Source organism: Poecilia reticulata, chromosome 18 (assembly GCF_904066995.2).
Source record: "Poecilia reticulata chromosome 18, P_reticulata-male-v2, whole genome shotgun sequence".
Taxonomy (NCBI): Eukaryota; Metazoa; Chordata; class Actinopteri; order Cyprinodontiformes; family Poeciliidae; genus Poecilia; species Poecilia reticulata.
This window is the reverse complement of record NC_088847.1, coordinates 7,202,106-7,225,297: the sequence shown is the minus strand read 5'-3', so window position 1 is coordinate 7,225,297 and position 23,192 is coordinate 7,202,106. Positions and strand designations below refer to the sequence as shown.

Sequence of the window (23,192 nt, the reverse complement as noted above, 5' to 3'; positions counted from 1 at the left end):
TAAGCATTTGTCGAGAAATTCTCAAAGCAGGAGAAAGACGTCATCAAAGAAATATGTAAATATTTCAGGTTCCCACGCCGGACTCAAGTGTAAAAAGTGAGAAAGAGGAGAAAGACTCTGAGAGTAAAAGAAAGGCAGAAACAGATTAATTTTGTCTGTTTGATATGTACAGACATAAAATATTTTGCAGCTTCTCTTATAAAACGATTATTGAAACATTGTGATATTATTTCTCATCTGTGGAATTTCTCAATTTTGCACTGATTTACGAAAGTTTTTTTATTTGTTTGACACAAACCTTAGAATTGTGCTTAACAATTTTTACAAAATTATTTCCCTTAATATTTGACATGAGATAATGTTTTCTTCATGTTGTTTTTCACTGTTTTTATCTTCCACAATAAAATATGAACCTTAAACTGAGGTTTCATTTTGAATCTGTCCTAGTACAGCCTTTTTATACCATAAGAACTGAAAACCAAATTTTTAATACAGAATAAACAGCGCCTCCTAGAGTTTGTCGTTGCAGAAGTAGGTGCATTTTTACAGAACGTTAAAGTCTTATATTATATTCAGAGTGAGTGCATTATTAGAAAACTGTCTGTGCATGCAGCTAGGCAATTTTGTTTCATTTTTGACATTTTGTCTGTTGTAACTTTATTATCGAAGAAAAAAAATATTACTCTCCCTAATTTGTGATTATGAAATTATGCAAATTTATTCATTTATTTATTTATTACACTATGACTAGGATTTTTAAAACATACAGAAATTGATCCACTTTATTGTAAAAAAAATAAAATAAAATTCCCAGCTAACTAAAGCAATTTGCGAAACTAGATGTAGTGGAGTACTTCAGAGGGTTATGTTTAAAATAGTACCTCACCTCCGACAGCGCGCGTATGCAATTCAGATTGTTCAATCAAGTTTCAATCAATCAATTTATTTGTAAAGCACAATTCAGTAACAAGACAGTTCAACGCGATTTTCATCATAAATAGACACTCACATACACACAAAAAATAAAAAGTTACAGAACACACAATTACACATCAAAATGTTAACACATCAAAATTAAATTCTATAGATCAATGCGCGGGTTCATCAAAACAATATGCGGTAGGGGCGGGGTTTTCCATAACCGCGCTTGTCCAATTATACAATTATGTTGAGTTCAGAACAAAGAAAGACAATTATATAAGATGCTTTCTTATTGGTTATCCTTGCCACAAACTTAAGCATTATTTCCGAGCAGGTGAGAAGCACCAATAGGATAGCTCTAGCGGCTTCCCGTTTCCTGATACTTAAGAAAAGCCCGCGCGCTTCTCAATTAGCTACGCACGCAAGATTCTTTCAAGATGGCGGAGAACCCGCCGGAGCCTGGAGTTGATTTGGACCAGAGCCAGTTCTGTTGTTCGGTGTGTTTGGACCTGTTCAGGGAGCCTGTCACCGTCCCCTGCGGACACAGCTACTGCAGGTGCTGCATTGAAACCTGCTGGCAGCGCGACGAGGAGGCGGAGGGCCGATACAAGTGCCCGCAGTGCAGAGACGTTTTCCAGCCTCGACCCGTGTTGAGGAAAAACATCACTCTAGCTGAGGTGACACACTTGCATTTAAACAACTGTTTTCTCTGAGACGAAACGGTTTGAAATTGACTCGCTAAAGTTAAGTTTAGCGACTCAATTTGGATAAATTTATCCAGAACTCGTGGACGGAATTCTGTGTCCACGTGAGCAAAAAACATGAAATGCGGTTTAATTGGCCAAGCTGCGTGTAACGAGGGACATAATTTCATCTCCTGCTGAGTTTATAAATTTACCTCGGTAGATAAGTTTTTTTTTACTTTTAAAGCAAAATTCTGAAACCTGCCAGGCTTGTAATACACTGGGAGAAACCCTGAAATATCAACTCTATGGGGAAGTGTCAATTCTTTGCAATTGGAAAATGTATATGCTGCCAGTTAAAATGCTAGTTATGTCTGTTGGAAAATATAGGTGACATTTACCATTTGATTACTTAAGTCATTCACAATTTTATTTATTTATTTTTTGTCTCCTCTCTTAACCGACGATCTGATTCAGGTTGTGGGGAAGCTGAAGGTGACGGGGACCAAGGAAACTCCTCTCTTTGTTGAGTTTACCTGTGCTGGCCCAGACGATGTTGCCTGTGATTTCTGCTGCGAGTCCAGAAGACACAAGGCCTCCATGTCCTGTCTGACGTGCCTGGCGTCGTACTGCAGTTTTCACCTGGCGTCTCACTACACAGTTCCTGCACTGGAGACGCACCAACTGGTGTCCGTCACGGTCCCGCTGAAGGAGAAGATGTGCAAGAAGCACAAGAAGCTGCTGGAGGTGTACTGTCAGTCTGACAAGCGCTGTATCTGCTACCTGTGCATAATAGACGAACACCGGGGACACTTCACTGTTCCAGCCTCAGCACAACGAGCCACAGAGCAGGTAGGACAGAGAAACTCTGCAGAGAGCACACAGCAGGCGGGTGCAAAGAAGTTAAAAATCTTAATGCAGGTCAAAGGTTCTTGACTCAAAGTTTTTCTTTTTTGTTTTTTTTATTTATTTGTAGATTCTGTTGAATATGTATCAAATCGGTGTCCAAAGGAGTCTGCAGAACAGAGAACATGAGCTGAAGGAGTTGGGCAAAGCTCTGGAGGATTTCAAGGTGGGGGAGGAAAATCAAGACGATTTAAGCTTTATGTAGTGACTTGCAGTGACATTTATTTTTTATTTTTTTTTTGAGAACTGCTTCCACTTGAAAAGGGACAAATGGTGCAATGACTTCTCATTATCTCTATGGAAAAAAAATTGTTTAAAGAGATTCTTTCTGTTCCCATGTGATCTCCAGCAGTGGCATTCTCTCACTTAATGTGCTTAAGAATAAAATGCAGGTTTGTTTCTAACTTTTTGGGGGTCTTATGTGAGATGTCGTTAGGGTCCCCATTTTGTACTGCTATGATGGTTGGGAGTTTTGACAGCGTCATTGCCACTGTTTTTAAAAAAAAACACACTTGATTAAAACTAAGTCAAAATGACTACAAAATCAACTAAATATGCCCTTGGTGGTTGCCATGTCGCCCATATCAGAAATCCCTTTAATCTAAAAGGCTGAACATTTTGAGAAAAAAATACTTTTATTTATCCAAAAGAAATGTTGATCAATTTTCATAATGGAAGAAATATATTGGCACTACTGCAGTCAAACCCTTGTGAACTGCTAACTGTTTACTTGTTTCTACTTCTGTCTTGACAGTTTTTTTTTTCTTTTAATATTGGGTGAGGAGCTCAAAATCTGAGATCAGAAGTTTAATGTCCTGCTCTGTCAATTCTGAAGTGTCTTCCTCAGAATTGTAAAATTGTCAAAAGTGTGGTAAAAATTTATTTCTAAATTTGCCAGCAAGAAAAATTTTGCACTTAACTTTATGCATTTGATCTCTTTGTTTTCACTAATTTATCTTGTAAAGGAGCGGAATGCATATGAGGGCATATTTTTAGGCTGTTCCTTTCCAACCTTAATGCAAAGAGGAGCATCAATGACTTTAGTTTCAACAGGTTTGTAGCAGGACTGCAGTGGACAACGTTGACAAGATCATCAACATGTTGATTTCCTCCATCCAAATGAGAGGCATTATGGCAAAGCAGATGATCGACATGAGAGAGAAACTGGCGGTTGCCGAGGCTGAAAAGCTGCAACTCCAGCTACAGGAAGAGATCACCAAGCTGATGAAACGAAACGGTGACCTTCAGAAGCTCTCTCTCTCCAGCGACCACATTTATTTCCTTCAGGTACCTCAAGTTTGAGTTTAATGCGGCTGTCCAATGCAAAGTAGCATAAGTTTGAACTTTTCATCTTATAACAATCTGCATGGAACACAATACATTTATAATCGGATTTTATATTTATTTCTCAGTAATTGATCATCATTAAGGTTCACACTGTGAACTGCAGAGGCTGTAGTAAATTGTGAAATTGCACTTTAACATTTGATGTCCTGGTTGGGCATATTTTGATCATCTGATCTCCTTCCTCCAGACTTTCCCAGCTCTCTCCACTTCCTGTGAATCTCCAGACCTGCCACCCGGTGCTGTTGTTCGCCCTCGTGAGTCAATGGCAGCTGCATCTCGCTTTTTAGATGACCTGAAAAATAAAGTGACTGGTATTCTGGAGGACTCCTGGTCCAACTTTTCTGCCACGGGTACATCACTGTTGCATAAGAATCATGATTTATATCTAGACTGTGGGATTGAGGATTTTCTTTCTGTTTGCAGTGTCTGCTGTCAATGTTGTGTTGCCACCTGTGCCAAAAACCAGAGAGCAGTTTTTACTCTGTAAGCAAAGTGCTTAGCTCTCATCAGATGGCAGACATTTCATTTAAAGTCTTGCTAGAAATCAGGAGTATTAATGTTCATGTTTGGGTTTTTGCAGATAGCCGTGTCCTCACCCTTGACATCCAAACCGCCCACAAGTGTTTGTCCATCTCCAAGGAGCAACAGCAAGAAGTTGGTGTGTCCCGCTACGCCCCTTACTACGTTAGTCGCTCAGACATGTTTGAGAGTGTGAAGCAGGTTCTGTGCTGCGAGGCTCTGTCAGAGCGCTGCTACTGGGAGGTCACCTGGGAAGGTTCCTTTTGCGCAGTAGCCGTGGCGTACAAAGACATCGGAAGATCATCGGCCGACTCAGAGTTTGGTTGCAATGACAAATCGTGGAGCTTGGAGTGCTCCAAGGATTCTTACGTTTTCCGACACTGTTGTCAGAAGAAAGTTTTGTCAGGCCCTCTGACCTCCTGGATCGGGGTGTACCTGGATTACAGGTCGGGTACTCTGGCTTTTTACAGCATCTCTAAAGAGATGGTACTGCTCCACAGAGAGAAGACCATGTTCTGTAAACCCCTTTATCCTGGCCTTGGGCTGAAGGACGATGTTCAAGCAAAACTGATGAAGTTATGGTGAGGACGTTTTCATGCTGATGCTGAGCAGCTTTTTTTTTTTCCCCTTTTTTTTTTTTTTTTTTTAAACGAGCAAAACTAAAATGCTGTTTGAATAAAGTTCAAGTAATTAACCTTTTTTTTTTATTTTTTTTTTATTTTTTTTTTTTTTATACTTGAAATTTGCTAGAAAATCCGAATAAATCATGACACCCGACAATTTTACCATCTTTACTTTGAACTACTCCAGCAGTGTTATTTCAAGATAATCGTTTTTTACCAAGCATATGTCAACATCTTCACATGTTGGGTTGAGGCTGGGACTTTCAGGACTGCTTCAGATTCAACTTGGATGGTAAATTCTTCAATTAATGCATGTTAAAATATAGTTTTGTTTATCCCATACAATATAACTTTTTTGCTGCACACTGGAAACTAGAAAATAAAATGGTACCTCTTAACTCATGTCACTCCCTGATCCTTTATTTACCTTTGGTTTCCTGTGACACTAAATGGTCAATCTGGGCCAGCAGGCTACACAATCATGTGGAAGACTGTCAACTGGACAAATGTTTAAAAAATCGTCACATGGAGGGTAGGCTGTAAAAGGTGATTGCTGAAGATGCATGTTTTGTGAGTGCTGTATCCAAGCATATTTATAGAAAGTTGAGTGAAAGTCCAAAGTATGATGGGGAAATGAGGAAAAGTGATAAAGGATTGGATGGAAAAATGTATCCAAGGAGTGGTGGGTTTTCTTTGCCTGGATTGAAGTTGGTTCAACCTCAACTGCCATGGAAGTCATGATCAATTGGATGTTACTGGCACAAACCACAAAGACAACAGGTTGGAGAACAATGGCTGGGCATATTCAACTTATTGCATGAATCAACTTATGAGTGATTTTATGTTTACTTGATGGAAACCCTGCAATTGCAAAATTTTGACAGTGGAATATTAAAGTTTTGCGTACATTTGTAACGTCTAGTGAATCAAAAACTACACACAGACTAATCCTACACATGGACAACAAGCATATTAGGTGGACTGAGAATCATTCAGTGGTCCAAAAACCTTTTCTCAAATGCAACCATAGTTATTTCATTTGGAATTCAATGTCAGTCTGGAGGAAGAGTAGAGAGGCACATTGCTTGAAACCCAAAGTGAACTGTTCAGGTGGCAATGACTTTGGGTACCATGTCATCTCTTAGTATTGGTTGCCTGTGTTTTCTGAAGTCCAGTTAATGCAGGAAAGGTTCTGTGGAGATACTGGTTTCATTTTCCAACAGGACCCTGCTGAAAGATGTGAAATGCTGACTCGATGACCAATTTGTTACTGTGCTCTAAAGGGCAGCAAACTGGCCTGACCTGATTGTCAAAAGGAAGGTGAGTCACAAGACTCGCCTTCAGACTTGCCTCCCTCAACCTTTAGGTTCATAGCAACCATAAGGTTGCTATGAAAACAACCTGGGTTGTTTTCAGTACGCAGCCACCATGACACGACTGCAATTATTCACTTGAAAGGAGTCCGAACCAAGAATAGAGTGCATAGAAATGAAACATTTTTTTATTGATTTTATATAGTACTTATATTTTCTGAGAAACTGAATTATGGGTTTTCACTACAATTATTGTTTAAATTACAATACAAAGAGGCTTGGAATGTTTCACTTTTTCACCCACAAAAGCAAGACATTCATCAGGACACCCAGGTCTGAGCAAACAAGCATTTTTACAGAAATCTGTTAAAAAGTGGTTCAATCGCACTATAATTTCCATCGACAGCCAATGTGTTTCTTTTGTTTTCAAGGACTGTTTTGTATCTATTACAACATATTTCTAAAATACACATTTCACTGTCATTTTTTTAGTATGTGGGTTCATTTTAGAAGAGGACCTGAAGAATCCAGACTTCTGCATCCATAACCTCACGAGGTTTTAACCCCAACTTTTAGGAACACCTCTTTTTAACTTTCACTTGGATCCAGAGCTTTTACTGAACCGTTAAGATAACAATACAATATATTATGAAAGTGCTATGGTGGAAATAACCAAATATTGTTTGACTTTTGGATTAAGGCTTAGAAAAAAAGAAAAAAAGTGGATTGACGTGACAGCTGTGACGCCTCTCTGCCTCAGTTATCTTCATTGTTGACACTAGGGGGCGCAGCTCTGAAGTATATTGAAAACGCCTCGTCGTGTCTCAAAGAAGTGCATACTGTTATGTCTGACGTTCGGGCGTGAAGCGAGAACTATGGGGGACAGTTATAAATACCCCGTTTATTTCGAGTGCCAGAAGCTTCTTGAGGAAAAGAACAGAAAGAAAACTGAGAGCCACTTCCGTGTTCACAGACGGTCCGGCGGAGGAGACTGCGGTCCATTAACGAGAGAGGCTGATAATGTCTACAGCATAGCGTTCAAACATCAGAAAGGTACAGAAACATAAGACTTTGTTTTGCTGTTTGTGTTGTGACATAGACACTTTACTTTAAGAAGTCTGAGTGACCTGCATATTTAAACTCTCCTTCAAAACACGCACGTCCATAAAAGTATTTAAACTATTATTATTTATTATTATTATTATTATTATTATTATTATTATTATTATTATTATTATTATTTATTAATAATGGTGTTATTAATAATTATGATGTTATAGCCGATAGCCTGTATGCACATCAATATTGACAAATGGAAACGGGAAATTTCTCTGGAAAGTGAAACTTAAGTCAGGCTGCCAAACGCCATGAAGAGCAGCTGAAAAACTGACAGTGGAAAGAGCAATGCGCTGTGAAAGATCATAAAAAACGCAGTTATGCTGTTATGAAGCTTGGTAAATTCATTTGTTGGTCTTTATTAGTGTTGTCCGGTGGTATAATGTAATAAAGCTGGGGAATCACTGTCAGTATAATTCAAACACATAAGTTATCTCAGTTTCGCTTCCCAATCGTCAGCCTCAGATAGTTCAGGAATTTGTATAGGTGGAGCTCTGGGTAAAGGTAGCAGGCTGTAAAATCTGCCACACAGATGTTAACAGCTCATTGTTTGCATAAATAAAGATGAGCTGTTGCTAGAGGTGGAGTCTGGTTACAATCTTGGTCTCCAGATTTTCACATGAAACTCAGCCCTGGTGCCCTTTTCTCATTGGATGGTTATTTCCATAAAACTATCTTGATTATTTGAACAGATGTTTGAGCTGGTCCAAGATTGACAATAAAAGCCAAATTCACATATATTGTATTATGTATATATGCATATATATTCATATGCTAACCTCTGTTATGCATTGTGCTGTAGATCAACAGGAAGTGTTGAGGAGATCTAAGCATGTGGTTGAGCTCACTGACGGTCCTCTGGTGTTCAGTGTCAGGGGCAGCCTGTCACCTCCCAGCTCGTCACATGACGCAACCGCTGCAGCGCCAGCAGAGGTCAGCACAACATTTCCTTCTGGGTTTCTAAAACAAACAGGCAACAGGGCCTGCAGGGATGTCTGATTATCTGCTAAATGTCTGGTCCACGTCTCAATTCTTCATGTCTTTCTTTCAGAAGGTGTTGAAAAATAACAGCGATTTCGAAAGATACAGACTGTCTATATGCTTTATGAGGACTTTTCTTTGCTCATGTAGCATAGTATTTTGCATTACTAAAGTGAAACCTAAGCTGAAAGCAAGACAGGCTGGCTTCTTTAGTGCCAATCATGAAGAAGCTCATTTTGCAGAAAAACATCAAGGTACATTGCCTAAAGAAATAAAAGTAGGCAAAATTTGATTTAAATTCAAAACAAATACTAAGCTAATATGTGATCATGACAACCTGAAAAAGGTGATCTAAAAAAGTGATCTTTGACATTTACTGTAGAAGAATCCTAAACTAATAAACGTTTATTTATTTCTAGTCAGACTGATTGCTGTGTCTACACAGGTCTGCCTAAAAACAAAAATCAAACACCTGCTGCTGATCCAAAACGCTGCTGCTCACATTCTCACTAAAACCAGGAAGACGGGGCACATCACCCGAGTTCTGAAATCATCAGTGCATATGGTGCATAGAAGCTGAATGCTGCTTCTCCATGTTTGGTTCTGGTTCTGCTCTGCATCCCCAGAACCAGAACCAAACATGGAGAAGCAGCATTCAGCTTCTACGCACCACAAATATGGAACAAACTTCCAGAAAACTGCAAAAAAGTGGAAACACTGAGTTCCTTTAAGTCAAGACTAAACCCTACATGTTTAGAGTTGCTTGTGAACCACAATAGATGGAACATTCACCAACATATTTGATGTGTATCAATGATTTGATAAAATGATGTTTTTGTGTTGTCATGATGTAAAGCACTTTGAATTGCCTTGTTGCTGAAATGCACTATACAAATAAACTTGATTGATTGATTGTTAATAATTACCAACCTGTTGAGTAATGCTGTAAAAGCCTGTATTAGTGGTTTGCTGTATTTTTACTGTCTTCTGCAGAATGTCGATAGAAAAGTGAAATGGAAAGAAGGTAAAAGGAAGCTGTTAACAAAGAAAATACCTCATAGATACATACATACATAGAATATTATACCTGTTTTAGTTTTAAATATTTTCTCTCTCTCTCTCATTGAAAGCAAATTCAGAAAATGAGGAACCAGCTAAGATTTTAACATGTTACCTTTATAAATGTTTGTAAAATCTGTTATTGTTGTGCTTTTACCAGAACCAGCGGTCCATTCCTGAGCTGACTGCCCCACTGAGTGGTAAAGAAGTTGAAGAACTACCAGAAGAACAAAAACTTCCTGTGCTATCTGATTCCCCTGATGCTGAGAAACTGCTCACCTCTGGTTTTTACTCTGCTGAGCATTACCAAAAGGAGGAAGAGATGTTAGTGAGAAGATTATCTCAAACTGACACTGTGGGTGAAGGAGAGGAGGACCAACAGTGTCGTGGTTCTCCAGACCTCTCTCATAAAGATCTGCATGAGGTTGCAGCACAACAGTACAAAGATGAAGTCAGCAGAGCGAGGACAGCAGTTGTGGCAGGTACTCTGGTGAAATCAGAGATGTTAGATATAGAGGATAAGCCATGTTTAAGTGAGAGTTTGGGAGCTTTGCAGTTGGCTGAAAAAACTGCAGTAGCCACTTACAACCTTACTGATGATCTTCAGCTGATGGTGTATCAGGGAGACATCACCACGTTTGGGGCTGATGCCCTGGTGAACTCTTCCAATGAGGATCTGAATCATTGCGAAGGCATCGCTGCTGCCCTGAGTCAGGCTGGGGGTCCTGACGTGCAGTTTGAGATCGACTCTTTAAGGAAACATGAAGGACAAATCCCTACTGGTGAAGTTGTAGTGACCATTGGGGGTAATTTACCTTGCAAAAGACTGCTGCATGCTGTTGGACCTGTGGCTGGAAAAGCAGCTGGTAAGGAGAGGGTGTTACTGGAAAGAACTGTTCGGCGTGCTCTGAGTTTGGCAGAATTGATGAAATTTAAGTCCATCGCCATGCCGTGTATCGGCTCAGGAGTGTTTGGCATTCCTGTCACAGTTTGCTCTGACGCCATTGTGTGTGCTGTCAAGGAATTCTGTAGTCAGGGTGAAAGGAGTCTTAAGACAATTTGCCTGATAGATGACAAAGGAGAGGTGGTGAGGGCCATGCAAGAATCATGTGACAAGCATCTTCTGGGGCAAAGTGCTGCCTACAGTACAGGAAGCGAAGATTCACTTGGAAAGGAGTTTGATTCTGCTGGACAAATTGTAGCCAGAGGAGCCACAGCTGGAGCTCCCAAAGGTCTCGTCCAGGTTGAGATTGTTCAGGGGACCATTGAAAGCCAGCAGGTGAGAATTCCTTAATTTTAAGTTTATTTTTCTAAAGTGGATTAATTATTGCAGTGTTATAGCATTGTTAATACGCTGTTATTTTACCTGTCAACATAAGCAAGTTGATAACCTTTGGTTTTGAACTGTTTTTAGACAGATGCAGTGGTATCTCCAATGGTCTTCAACGATCCTCTGTCTACTCGTGTTGGAAACATTCTCAGTAAAGCAATTGGTCCTCGAGTGACTAAAACGATTATAGGGAAGTCAGAAGGTGAAATGGGGCCTGGTGACTTCATACTAGAAGAAAATCTGACTGGAGTTCCTTTTGGTGCCGTGTTCTTCCTCAACCTTGTTCAGTGGGATGGAGAAGACAATGGAACCGCGGTTCAGGTGAGACAACTGAGCATTTTTACTACAATTAATCTCTCTGGATCAGTTAAAAATAATGTTCTGCTTATTTCTAATACTAATTTTTGCAGGTTCTCCGACTGGGCATCAACCAAATTCTGACTTCCTGTGAGAGCAAAGGGTTTGGATCTGTAGCAATACCTGCACTTGGGGCTGGCATTGCTCTGTGTTTCCCAATCACTGTAGTAGCCAGGGTTTTACTGGAGGAGATCTCTAAATTTGAACAGGAGAGAACCACCAGCGCACCACTTCAAGTTCTCCTTGTTCTTTCAGATGAAAAGGCTGTAGAGGTAAAGTACAATAAAAATATTTTTGTCTTGAGTGATTTACAACAAAAGGGTTTTTTAACTTTTAAAATTGGACATATAGAGTCCAATATAGAGCTATATAGAGTAATATTTTTAGCAATTTTATATTTCTTGTCAGCCACATTCTTTGAGTCCTAACCACAGTGGAACAACATCTATCCGCAGTTCAGTATTTGTGAATTCACCTATTCACAGATTTTTATGTGGAACATAACTCCAAATTATTCATGAAAATCCTGCCTATTTGTAGATTTTTATGGTTTATTCGCACAGCATATCTGAAATAACGCTCACCTTCCTGTCCAACATCAGTGTCTGATCTAACAAATTGGTGTATAAATAGTAAAAAAAAAAAAAAATCCCATAAATGCACATTGTAGACAGCCTTGGAAGAACAAAAGTTTGTTTTTCTTTTTCTACAAAAGGAGGGGCAACAGTTTTTGCAACCTTTGTAATAAAAATAGGATGTAATTTGGGTGTGTTTAAATGCAACTGACCAAATTAGTTTCGACAATTTATTATATATCTGTATTGAAGTGGTGAATCCTTAGACTTGTATTAAACTTCAAATATTACCTCTACAGGTCTTCAAATGTGTCCAAGAAGATAAAAAGTTCAACAGATGTACTGAAAACGATCTGGAGAGCAATCGAGATCAGGGTCAGTATAGACAATAGGAAACCTGTAAAATTGAAATGAAATTGTGCTATTGTGTCCTTCCTTCTGTGAAAATATGCCAAAATAATTTCTTAGAAAAAAACGGAAAACTTAACTGCACTAAAATTTCCAAAATTTAATTCCACATTAATTTCTTCAATCTGAATCTTTCCAGACTCCAGTCCAACAAGGATCGTTCTACTGGGGAAAACTGGAGCTGGGAAAAGCCACCTAGCTAACACCATCCTGGGGGAGGAAGTTTTTGCTTCATACCATTCTCCTAACTCTGGAACTAATAAATGTCAGTCAGAGACCAGAGCCGTCAATGGCAGACGCCTCACTTTGATTGACACGCCTGGTTTCTTCGACACAGACAGGTCGGAAGAGGAGCTGAAGCCGGAGATAATGCGTTGCCTCACAGAGTGCGCACCTGGACCACACGTCTTCCTCATTTTACTTAGAGTTGACAAATTCACAAAGCATGAGCAACAGGTTATCACAAAAATATGCGATCATTTCTCAGAGGATGCTCTGAAATACGCTGTAATCGTGTTCACTCATGGCGAGCAGCTCCAAGAAGGGATGAAAATCGAAGAGTTTGTCAGTAAGAATAAGAATCTGAGTAATCTGGTGAAGAAGTGCGGAGGTCGGTGCCATGTCTTTGATAATAAACACTGGAACGGAGAAGGGCAAGATGATTACAGGAACAACCAGGTCCAGTTGGAGGCGTTCCTTCAGACAGTAGACAAGATGATGGTAGAAAAAAACGGATCCTACTACACCAATGAGGTTCTGCAGCACGTAGAAGAAAGGATCCAGAAGGAAGAAAAGCAGATTAGAGAGAGGGAGGAGTATTTACCCCCACAGGAGGTCAGGAAGCGGGCTAAAACTTCTGTGTCTAATGAATTTCTAATCCAGTTAGCGGGTACTGCCACCGGTGTTTTGATGGGGGCATTTTTCGGAGTGGCAGCGCTATTGGAAGTTGTAATGAAAGTTGTGAAAAATCCCACCGAAGTGATGAAGCGTGTGAAAACCTTAACAACGATGGCACCTGCAGCGGCTGTAGCAGGAAGTGAGGTGGCAGTCGTGGCCGCCGGAGTGGTGGCAGGCATCGCCACTGTAACCGCAGCTGCCGCAGGAGGAGTACGAGGTTGTGCTCTGGGTCAGGAAGCATCTAAGGAAGCGAAAAGTCCGATGGAGGCAATTGAGAAGAGTTTTGACGCTGTTATGAAGGGAAGAAGTACATTTAGGATGCTTCCACCAAATTAAGGGTGTGTTGACACCAGCTATTGTTTAGTGACTGACTGTAGTTTATTTGTCTAGAAAGTCTGGTAAGTTTGGGGAGGTGAGAATCCACAATTGAACTTAGGACCAAAAAAACTGGTCTGCCTAAAACCTAGGTCTTGGTTTGGTTAAAGTGAACTCTGGTGCGGTTTGAATTGGACCAGAGATGGCTCCAAAAGCAGGAAGCAAATTATAACGCAGGGCATTTTGGGTCAATAGAGCAAAAACAAATGGGCAAGTACAAGGAGAAATGGCTCATGGTCTCCTACCAGACACAAGAGAGAAATCCTACAACCACTAAAATCTGATGTCGTTCCATTTTGGTTCACATCTTGTGAAGAATGTAGGTGCACTGGTTTTCTTCTAAGGTTTTTGTGCCATTTCCTTCAGTGACTCTTGGTGCAGTGCCACCCACCACAGGAAGGGGGGGGACAGGTTCTTCAAAGCGTTTGGATCATTTGACACAGCAATGTGAAAGCAAACTGCACCAGCTGAAAATGTAACACATGGTGCAATCGAACTATCAGGTGTGAAAACAACCTAACATTTATCATCGACAATCGTAAAGCTTGACGTTTTGAGGAATGTTTTTATTCTTTGCACTTATCTTAAATATTGAGGGTTTTTTTGTGCCATCACTTGCCCTGTTGAGACATTTTGAGTGGATTCTAACCATGGAAATTACAGCATCAATGTGTAGCTGGCAGATCTGCAGAAATGATCATGTTAGACACAGAACAGCAAAGGAATGTTTCATATGAGCTACATAGCATCTTGTGGAACCAGTGCTGATAAGAGACAACATTATTTTTAGAACAAACTCTACACAAACACCTGATTTGTTTGTGCTGCTGCACATAGGAATTGTTACTCTTAACCTGTATTGGCAAGCTTTGGGCACTAGGGTTTTTTTTCAACATTTTATTTTTAATTTTTTTTTTAAATTCCTGTCTTGTTAAGGTACTCTACAAATCCTACAGCCACTTTTTCTAAATACTCTTTACATTCTAATTGTTGATGCACTTTTGGTGATAGTGTTACTCGTTTTAACGGGACATCCTTTTAAAGACGGACAAGGTTTATTGTCACTGTTACCTTGTTTGAAGACTTATAGGCATGTTATTTAATTTCTTTGTTAAAAATGACACTTGGTGTGAGTTCTCTTGCCTAATTTATTAAGCAATTCAAGCTGCTGTTACTTTTTATTTGCAATGAGATTATGACATTGAAAGCACAACATTCGTATCTCAACCAAAACTTTATGGTAAGACTATTTGAAAAATATGAACCAGCAATTTGAGTAAGCACTAAATTTATGTATTTTAAGAGAGACAAAAAGCCCTATTGATGTAATGCTTTTATCACTAATAGTAATAAAAGCATTACATGATATAAGAACAATACGTGTAATAATCTCTGTTTTGCATATTATGTTTTGTTGTGTAAAATGATCTTAATTTTACATAATATAAAAGTCCTTGACTTGGTGTTTTGCACATTTATTCCATGTTTGTTGACTTTGACAAAATGACATAAGGTACATACCTTTTAATATATTGGAATAAAGTTTTTAAAAATAAAAGCATACCATGCGTCTGCTTCACTGTTTAACTACAATCAATCTTGAAGGTTCTTTGTGACAGATAATGCTTCTTAAGCTTGTTTAACTTATTCAGAAGTGTGGTGTTGTTTTTCTGAAAAGGGAATTTAATATTTATTTTACTCAAACTGAACGTGAGCAGGCTTTCTACTTCAATGTAGTCGGTGGAAATAAATATCACGCCTTCCTAAAATAATGACCTTTTGGCAAAAAGTCATTTTTTGCCAAAAGGGGCTTTGGGGAGGGGGGAACAAAAAAAAAACCGTATGTATAACTCATGTTACCCTAATTAGGTGTAAAACGGGTAACTCTAATCAGCTTTCCGTTTGTTACAAGTTCAAGTCCGAGAAACATTTTTTAATAAGTTTCTTTACACTGATTAGACCAGAGTTACACAACCATTTCGAAAACATTCTCCAAATATTTTTAAAGTATTACGATGGAAATGACACATTCATATTTCTTAATCCTCCCGGGAGCTTTGGATCAAGGGTTGACGACAGTATAATTGATAATACAATCATTCACCGTGTCACGTTCGACCTATTCTGGACATTTAAAAAAAAATAAGTGCAATAACAAAACTTATGAAAAGTTTTGTACTCTTCTTTAACAAAATAACTATTTCATAATTGGTCTGAACACTTTACAAAATCTGTCAAATGATGTGGAAAGCAGCCCAGATTTGAACAACCCGCCCCAAGCAGTTTGTTTTATTTTTTCATTCAAACATGTTCAAATATAATTTTAATGTACTGCTGCTATGCGTAATAGTATCTCCACCCATTGGGCGGAAACCCGCCCATGTTGGCAACACTGATTTTTCTTCGGTCCTGCGCAGGAGGCTGCGGTTCATTCAGTGACAAAAGTGGCTGCTGACGTTTCCAGCATAGCATTCAAACATCAGGAAGGTACAGTAAGATGCGGCTTTATTTTGCTTTTTCTTGTTTGTGTTGCGACAGACACTTTGTGTAAGAAGCTTGAGTGACGTAAGTGAACTTACAGTTTCGTTTTAAAACATGCACGACTATAAAAAAGGAAAAGTACCAGAAGAAACTATGATTGTGCATAGTGCTGTTATTGGGGATTATTGGCGTGCGGTCTGTGTGTAAGTGAATTTTGACAAATGGAAACGTGAAATTTCTCTGGAAAGTGAAACTTAACTCTAGTGTATGAGGGGCCGTTTAGGACAAAATCTGTTTAGTCTCTCACACACTACAAGAAACTCACGCACACTCCAAAAAAACATCACGCACACTCCAAAAAAACATCACGCACACTCAAAAAAACATCACGCACACTCAAAAAAACATCACGCACACTCTAAAAAACATCACGCACACTCAAAAAATACTAGTGTGTATGTGTGCGAGAAAGATAGCATTTGTGTGCGTGTGCGAGTTGTTAGTACAGTGTATGTGTGCGAGAAAGATAAAATGTGTGTGCGTGAGACATTTTAGTAGTATGTATACGTAATTTGAGTATTTTTTGAGTGTGCGTGATGTTTTTTTGAGTGTGCGTGATGTTTTTTTGAGTGTGCGTGAGTTTCTTGTAGTGTGTGAGAGACTAAACATAGATTTTGTCCTAAACGGCCCCTCATACTAGTGGCCAAATAGCATAAAGAGCATCTGACAAGCTCAACGAAGAGCAATCCGTCCACAAATGCACACTGCGGTTCCTTATTGTGCTGCTAGAACAAAAGTTTCTGCATAACATCTTGAAGATTGACTGTAGAACTAGAGAATGATGCTGAATGAATGGCTTTAACATCAAAGTTGTAGTACTAAGACTAGATCCATAGAGCCGTGTGTGATCAGTTATTAAGCTGGGACAAATGTTAAAATATACTTTATTATCCGTTTGAGTGATATTGGTGTATTACTCAGAAGTACACTTTTGGAAATGTCCAGTCTACTTAACACACAACATAGTCACTGCTTTGAAATAAATGTACATTGCCTAGATACTGTCAAAGTTTTTATTTTTTGCACTTTAAAACATTGTATAGCTCATAACGCCCTCTTCAATCACAAAACACATTAAACTTCTGGTCCTGTTGTTTTACTATAAGAAAACAAAGGAATTTACTGTAATAATGGGAATTCACTTTCCTATCCTGAGCTTTAAAGGGATAGTTCAGGATTTTTTTTCGTAGGTGGCGCTCTGTGTAAAGTTAGCAGGCTGTGAAATCGACCATAGATGTTTTTGTTGTTTTGCATAAAGTTGCCCAAATGAGACACAAATTTCCTGGGAAATAAACTACCGGTAAAAGAATGAGAAGTTTGCTTCATTCCCATCATTTAAAGACTCCACGTTTTCTAGCGATGTCTTACACATTTTCTTCAATGCCATTTGAATTTTGTTAAAAAACTTATGCTGAACAAAAAAATCACATTTCCCTTGAGCACATATAAACCAAAACAGGTGTCTAGTTTGGGATGCCTTCAAGCAATTTGTCAGCATTTAAATTTCAGAACTGTGAATCAACAAGTTGCTTATAGATTAAAAATAGAAAAAGCATTTCAGAATCTGTTTGGTCATGCAGAATCAGAAAATCAGGACACTTTACTGTCTCAACTTTATGAAGGCCCACTACTATGCTATTTGCTCTATGTATCTCCCCAGAAGTCGTTTATGATCAACATGATCTCAGACTGATTACTCTTGCAAAAGTAATCAGTCTTTTGCTTCCATCAGCCCAGCACACTTTACCAGCCCAAGCAGTTATTGCAGTTTGGACTTTGAAACCTCTCTACTCGTCGCCACGTGTTCATTTATTTCTCTATCTATTCAAAAACCTCTCTGATCCGTTCCTCTTGTGTTGCTATCTTTTTAACTAGATGGCCGGTAAGGAGGAAAATCTGCAGGACAATCAGTACGGAGTCACTCTGGACCGTGAGCAGTTCTGCTGCTCGGTTTGTCTGGATCTGCTGAAGGAGCCCGTCACCATCCACTGCGGACACAGTTACTGCCGAAGCTGCATCGAGAGCTGCTGGGACAGGCAGGGTGAGAGGGAGGAATACAGCTGCCCCCAGTGCAGGGAGACCTTCCATCCCAGGCCTGTCCTGAAGAGAAACAACATGCTGGCTGAGGTGAGGGGGGCCTCAGCTCTAGGGTCGGTGCCGTCTAAATCAGGGATATCCAAAGTTCTCTCCTAGGGCCATTTGCAGCCTCTGGGTTGATTTTGATTCCTGATTACAATTCATAACAAGTACTATGGCATGACACCACAGGTGAACTATACAGACTATGACAGAAATTTATAACAGAAATTTTCAAATTGTCTAAGGAAAATGTTAAGTACAACACAAAGTATTCATCTTCTAGCAACCAAGCTTTTTGAATTATCTTCACTTTCATAGCGAATAGAAGCACATCTTTCCAGTGACTCTTATTCAAAGATAGACTTTGCTGTGCATGCTAAAATAGGCTTTTAACTAATTTATTAAATTGGTGTAAATACAGTACGTTTTTCCAAACAGTTACCCAAATTGTGTTTTTGTTGCTGAAAATATAATTTTTCTATGTTCTCAATCTGATCTAAACTGGATTTCTCTCTTTTAATCAGGAAAATTGGGAAAACACAGTTTTTCTAGTTTCGGATCTACGACATACTTTTAACTTTAACAAACAGTTTGGACTCCACTGCTCTGAATAGATCTTACGTAGGTCTCTTTGGGGTACCTTAAGAATCAAATTTTCTCACTGGTTCAAACTGACTCCCCTTCCTTCTTCTCCAGGTTGTGAAGAACATGAAGATGAGAAATCCCCAACCACCGCCTCCGTCTCTGACCCTGGCCGCCCCGCCTGACGTCGCCTGCGACTTTTGCAGTCTCGGACGGAACAAAGCCACCAAGTCTTGCTTGACGTGCTTGGCGTCCTACTGCGACGAGCATGTAGAGCCTCACTACACTGTCCCCGTGTTGCAGAAGCATGAACTGATCTCAGCTACGATGCCAGTAGGGGACAAGGTGTGCACCGAGCATCGGAAGTTGATGGATCTCTGCTGCCAGACGGACGAGCAGCTCATCTGCACCGAGTGCACGGTGGACAAACATAAAGGTCACATGTTTGTGTCTATTTTGGAGTTAAAGGAGACAACAAAGGTAAAAACAAATGATGTGATTAAAGAGTCACAGTCCAATTAAAAAGGTACTCAATGGGAGCCTTCTGGTTTTTTAGGAACGCCTGGAGAAAGTTCGAAAGCAAGTGCAAGAGAAAGTACAGCAAAGAGAAGAAGAGCTGGAGACGATCATACAGGCAGAGAACAATGTTAAGGTATAGCCTAATAAAAAAAACCAAAACAATTAAAATAGACTTTCTGATTTTATGTCCATAGGTATAATCAGTAAAACTGAATGTACTGTTAAATAACTGGAACAAAAGACTGATCTTTATTGTGAAATGTGAGGATCAAAGATCTAACAGCATGTCTCTCCCGGACGTGACTCACTGATATATTGCTGAAAACTTTCATCTGGAACATAACTAAGTAATTAGTTTGTCTGATATGGTGCCAGACCTCCATCCGAGTCTTATGGGTAACAATTTCTTCCCTCCACCACTTGATGGCAGCAGAGAGAAATCATGCATGGTTGGAGTTACATTTTGGGAGCTGAAAAACTTTCAAAATTCTTCTGAAACGTAACAATTTATAGACTCTGATGTAATCACTAAGTCGATCCAACCTGCTAGCCAATTTGAGTTTTAAAGAATTGCAACTTTAACTCATTTATTAAAGCAAACCTAAGCCTTAACGTTGGGCTCATGAAATATTTGCTGGCAAAAGAGAAAAACCATCAAAGCCTGTTTTTATCTTTTAAGTGTCATTTTAATTTGAACACGAAAGAACCACATGTTTGATTGAATCCCCCTGAAGGGAATCCATTTTAGCTCTTATAAGTGTAACCACGCTTTAATAAGAGCTGCGTTTGTTCCCACAGAGCAGTGCCCAGACCTCAAAGGCAGACTGTGGCAAGGCGTTCTCCGAGCTGATCTCGTCCGTGCAGAACAGACGCAGTAAGCTGGAGCAGCTGATCGAAGCCCAGGAGAAGAGCGCCCTGGCTCAGGCCGGGGAGCTGAAGCAGCGGCTGGAGGAGGAGCTCGGCGAGCTGAGAGGGAGGGACGCTCAACTGCTGCGGCTTTCGAGCAGCGATGACGTTGTTTACCTGGCGCAGGTATAGACGGCGTTTGGACTTGTGTGCACTTGCTGAAGATCCTTTTTCCTTCTGACTTGAATAAAGCCGGGTTACCATCAAACTCCCAGCATCGCGCCGTGCTCCGTTGATGTCAAATCATTTGAAAGAATTTAGGCCTCCTTTATGCTTCCCTGGTTTGTTTGTTTGTTACTTTCTAATGCCACTTTAGCATTTTAATATTTTCTAATGCCACCAAACCATTTTGTGCAAATTAAAGGGTGAGAAATCAGAAAAGAAGGATTTTCTCCACAACAAAGACACCTGGAAGACAAGTAACTACTTGTTTTGAAGCGGCAGAACCAGAACCTTGACTTAAATCTGGTGGAGAATATGTGCTGAAAGGTAAAGATTAGGGTGATGGCAAGGATGCCTTCCAACTTTAAAGACTTGTATCAAACAAAGACGCACATCAAAAAATATAAGTGAAAAAATGAACAAACTGGTCAGAAATTGGGGTCTGGTTACAAAAATAACCAGATTTTTTTTTTCATTGCTAATCAAAAGGGATACATGTCATCTTTTAGATTCTATTTCTTATTTTTAAAGTGCCAGTAAATAAAAATGATACCTCTGTGATTACATTGAACACACACAATGAGTGTTGACGTTTTCAAATAATATTATTTCCTCCCTAAGGATATAAAAGAGCAATTGTTTTAACTTATAGCCTGGCCATTTCTGCCCTACACAATTCTGTTTGATTCTAATTTCCTCTCACTGCTCTGTCTGGGCTTTCTCCCATGGTGCTGGATTTCTCTGGCAGAATTTCTAGAGAACAGAAGGAGAAGTTGTCAACAACGTCATCAGTTTTCTGCGCTGTTTTTGATTTGTAGTCTGCCTATAGCTTGACAATGGCGAGAGATGAAGTGAAGGAAGCCCTTAAGTCCATGCTGGCCACTCTTCCAAATATTGAATTAACATTAACAGCCATCTTATTCGACTCAGTATGTTTCAATTCAAAGCAGAGGATAGTTGCTTACTGTAAGCTTGATAGCGTCGAACTGGCGCATTACATACATCATGTTAGCAATTAGGTAAGATTTAAGACAGAAACAGGCATGGACAACAGAGTCCAGGCCTCCAGCTAGGATTCGTTTCTCAGTCACCGAGGATCCAGACTCTCTGTACGAGGCAAAGCATAGAACAAGAGGCTGGTTTTTACCTGGATAGTATTAACTACTTTCTCTATATATTTTTCAGCTTAACTCCATTTCCGCTGAATTTCAAGACTTTGCGCCGGGTGCCGGTCCTCCACGTTCTTTCACAGATGTGACTGCCTGTGTGACTGAGCTGAAAGCTAAAGCAGACATTTTGCTGAACAAGACATGGCCCAAGATCTCAACTACGGGTAAGTAGAGTTTCTGTGTGTATCCTAGGATTTGCTTTCTTACAGAGGCTCTTAAAAATGACTGCTGTGTCTTCTCACAGTCTCTTACGTTGACTTCTCCCTACCGCCTGCACCCAACAGCAGAGAGGAGTTTTTACGTTGTAAGAAATCAAACTACAGATATCTTTCTTTCATGGTATATTGTCAGAATTATTACTGTGGTGACTCTGTTTCTGCTTTGCTTGGCAGATTGGCGTCCCCTTACATTGGATGACACGTCAAACTACCCTAACCTCAACCTGATGAACAACTGTAAAATAAGGCCTTCACCAATCCCATATGCTTCTCATCCAAACAGATTCACAAAGTTCCCACAGGTTCTCTGCAAAGAGGCTTTAACAGAGCGGAGTTACTGGGAGGTGGAGTGGCACGCTCGCACCCTCTCTGCGGCTGTAGCTTACAAAGACGCCAACCGAACATCGGACGAGTCAGAGTTTGGGAGAAACGACAAGTCTTGGACTCTAGAATGCTCAGGAGACACCCTAAAGTTTCGACACAATGATGTCGATATGAAAGTACCAGGCTCTTGTTCCAAAAAGATCGGCGTGTTCCTGGATTACCAGGCAGGAATTCTGAGTTTTTATCAGGTTTCTGACCAGATGCTGAAAATCTTTGAAGTCCGAACCACGTTCACTAAGCCTCTTCATCCTGGTATTGGTTTGAACTATGAGTGGTACGATACTGGAGTATTTGCACAGCTGGCCATATTGAAATAGTACAAGGACATGAAATGGTACAGAAATAGAACCACCGCAGTAATGATTCTGACAATGTTTGTGAGTAGCGCTTTGCAGGTGTGGCAAAAACAATTATGTGTAACAGAATTTCTGTCAAGAACTTGGAAAGTTTCCAAAGATAAAGGTGAAAGGGAAAGAGTAATTAAACTCTGTGGAGGAGGGAAATTACAAGGAAGTACTTTCACTTGGTTTGATGTGTTTTGAATTCGCCAACATGTCCTCGATTTGTTGTGTTTTTTCTCGCAAAATCCATCTTCATCAGAATCAGCAACTCCCCTTGTATTTGTGAAATCATTTTTGTTTTGCATCGGTCGATGGTGGAACCAACTCACACTCCATCAGAGAAATGCACAGAACAGATTTTCTGGCGTTGGATTTTCTACTTTTGTAGTTTTGAACAGAAATGGACAAAGTCAAGTTTCTCAAGCTGTTGGATATGTAAAATTTGATCTTGGGGAAATAAATATCTTTTTAGCAAATTTGTAATTTGTTATGTAATCATGATTTATACTAATGCATTAGTGCTGGTTGCGATCAGAAACATTTCACCTAATTAACATTTTCTGTCTGAGGAGAAAGTGACAGAGTAAGACAAGATAGAAGCAAACAGTTGTTCACATCAGCCCAGTTTTACATATTGATACAATATTAAAAATGACTCAAATCAGCTGATACTGATATTAATACTTGCATATTGTGCATTCCTAGAAATTATTGCTATTATTACATCTGTCCAGTGACTATTATAATTTCCAGAGACTTTAAAGTAACTTGTCTGCTTGGTGTTGATCTTGATAGAAATTAAAGTTGGGGTATGTAGGATTCATAAAAAAAAAGATTTACATAGTTATTAAAATTATCACTGTGTCATGGTAGCAGAATGG

At 39.6% G+C, this 23,192-nt stretch overlaps 3 protein-coding genes across 6 annotated transcripts; all 3 read left to right on the top strand.

Moving 5' to 3' along the window:
• Positions 1 to 1,081: 1,081 nt before the first annotated feature.
• LOC103480271 (E3 ubiquitin/ISG15 ligase TRIM25-like) lies at positions 1,082 to 5,397 on the top strand. Of its 2 annotated transcripts, none has more exons than XM_008435162.3 (7): positions 1,082 to 1,598; positions 2,082 to 2,456; positions 2,581 to 2,676; positions 3,555 to 3,797; positions 4,045 to 4,207; positions 4,281 to 4,340; positions 4,438 to 5,397. In XM_008435162.3, the coding sequence occupies exons 1-7, from the start codon at positions 1,359 to 1,361 to the stop codon at positions 4,959 to 4,961; spliced, it is 1,701 nt and encodes a 566-aa protein (XP_008433384.1). In that variant the 5' UTR covers positions 1,082 to 1,358; the 3' UTR covers positions 4,962 to 5,397. The 2 variants fall into 2 exon arrangements, with proteins under 2 accessions (XP_008433384.1, XP_008433385.1); XM_008435163.3 differs by having other exon boundaries at positions 1,084 to 1,598; positions 3,564 to 3,797.
• A 93-nt stretch (positions 5,398 to 5,490) lies between these two features.
• On the top strand, positions 5,491 to 14,971 carry LOC103480316 (uncharacterized). Its single transcript, XM_008435205.3, has 7 exons — positions 5,491 to 7,365; positions 8,231 to 8,361; positions 9,629 to 10,747; positions 10,883 to 11,119; positions 11,209 to 11,427; positions 12,030 to 12,105; positions 12,278 to 14,971. The coding sequence occupies exons 1-7, from the start codon at positions 7,188 to 7,190 to the stop codon at positions 13,369 to 13,371; spliced, it is 3,054 nt and encodes a 1,017-aa protein (XP_008433427.2). The 5' UTR covers positions 5,491 to 7,187; the 3' UTR covers positions 13,372 to 14,971.
• Positions 14,972 to 15,779: 808 nt separating this feature from the next.
• On the top strand, positions 15,780 to 22,787 carry LOC103480274 (E3 ubiquitin/ISG15 ligase TRIM25-like). 3 transcript variants are annotated; one of them, XM_081599859.1, is made up of 8 exons: positions 15,780 to 15,897; positions 17,827 to 18,078; positions 18,727 to 19,092; positions 19,169 to 19,264; positions 19,930 to 20,163; positions 21,385 to 21,532; positions 21,613 to 21,672; positions 21,761 to 22,787. In XM_081599859.1, exons 2-8 carry the CDS (start codon positions 17,827 to 17,829, stop codon positions 22,285 to 22,287), a joined length of 1,683 nt encoding a protein of 560 aa, XP_081455985.1. In that variant the 5' UTR covers positions 15,780 to 15,897; the 3' UTR covers positions 22,288 to 22,787. The 3 variants fall into 3 exon arrangements, with proteins under 3 accessions (XP_081455985.1, XP_081455988.1, XP_081455986.1); XM_081599862.1 differs by having other exon boundaries at positions 15,818 to 15,902; XM_081599860.1 differs by having other exon boundaries at positions 15,890 to 15,975.
• Positions 22,788 to 23,192: the final 405 nt, after the last annotated feature.

What these genes read in the sequence shown, in the direction of transcription:
- LOC103480271 (XM_008435162.3), top strand. Translation starts at nt 1,359, where the DNA reads ATGGCGGAGAACCCGCCGGAGCCTGGAGTTGATTTGGACCAGAGCCAG. An exon ending in ACCACATTTATTTCCTTCAG is followed by an intron (nt 3,798 to 4,044) that starts GTACCTCAAGTT and finishes TCCTTCCTCCAG; the next exon opens with ACTTTCCCAGCTCTCTCCAC. An exon ending in CAGAGAGCAGTTTTTACTCT is followed by an intron (nt 4,341 to 4,437) that starts GTAAGCAAAGTG and finishes GGGTTTTTGCAG; the next exon opens with ATAGCCGTGTCCTCACCCTT.
- LOC103480316 (XM_008435205.3), top strand. Translation starts at nt 7,188, where the DNA reads ATGGGGGACAGTTATAAATACCCCGTTTATTTCGAGTGCCAGAAGCTT. An exon ending in AGCGTTCAAACATCAGAAAG is followed by an intron (nt 7,366 to 8,230) that starts GTACAGAAACAT and finishes ATTGTGCTGTAG; the next exon opens with ATCAACAGGAAGTGTTGAGG. An exon ending in CAGATGAAAAGGCTGTAGAG is followed by an intron (nt 11,428 to 12,029) that starts GTAAAGTACAAT and finishes TTACCTCTACAG; the next exon opens with GTCTTCAAATGTGTCCAAGA.
- LOC103480274 (XM_081599859.1), top strand. Translation starts at nt 17,827, where the DNA reads ATGGCCGGTAAGGAGGAAAATCTGCAGGACAATCAGTACGGAGTCACT. An exon ending in GAAACAACATGCTGGCTGAG is followed by an intron (nt 18,079 to 18,726) that starts GTGAGGGGGGCC and finishes CTTCTTCTCCAG; the next exon opens with GTTGTGAAGAACATGAAGAT. An exon ending in GCCCAAGATCTCAACTACGG is followed by an intron (nt 21,533 to 21,612) that starts GTAAGTAGAGTT and finishes GTCTTCTCACAG; the next exon opens with TCTCTTACGTTGACTTCTCC.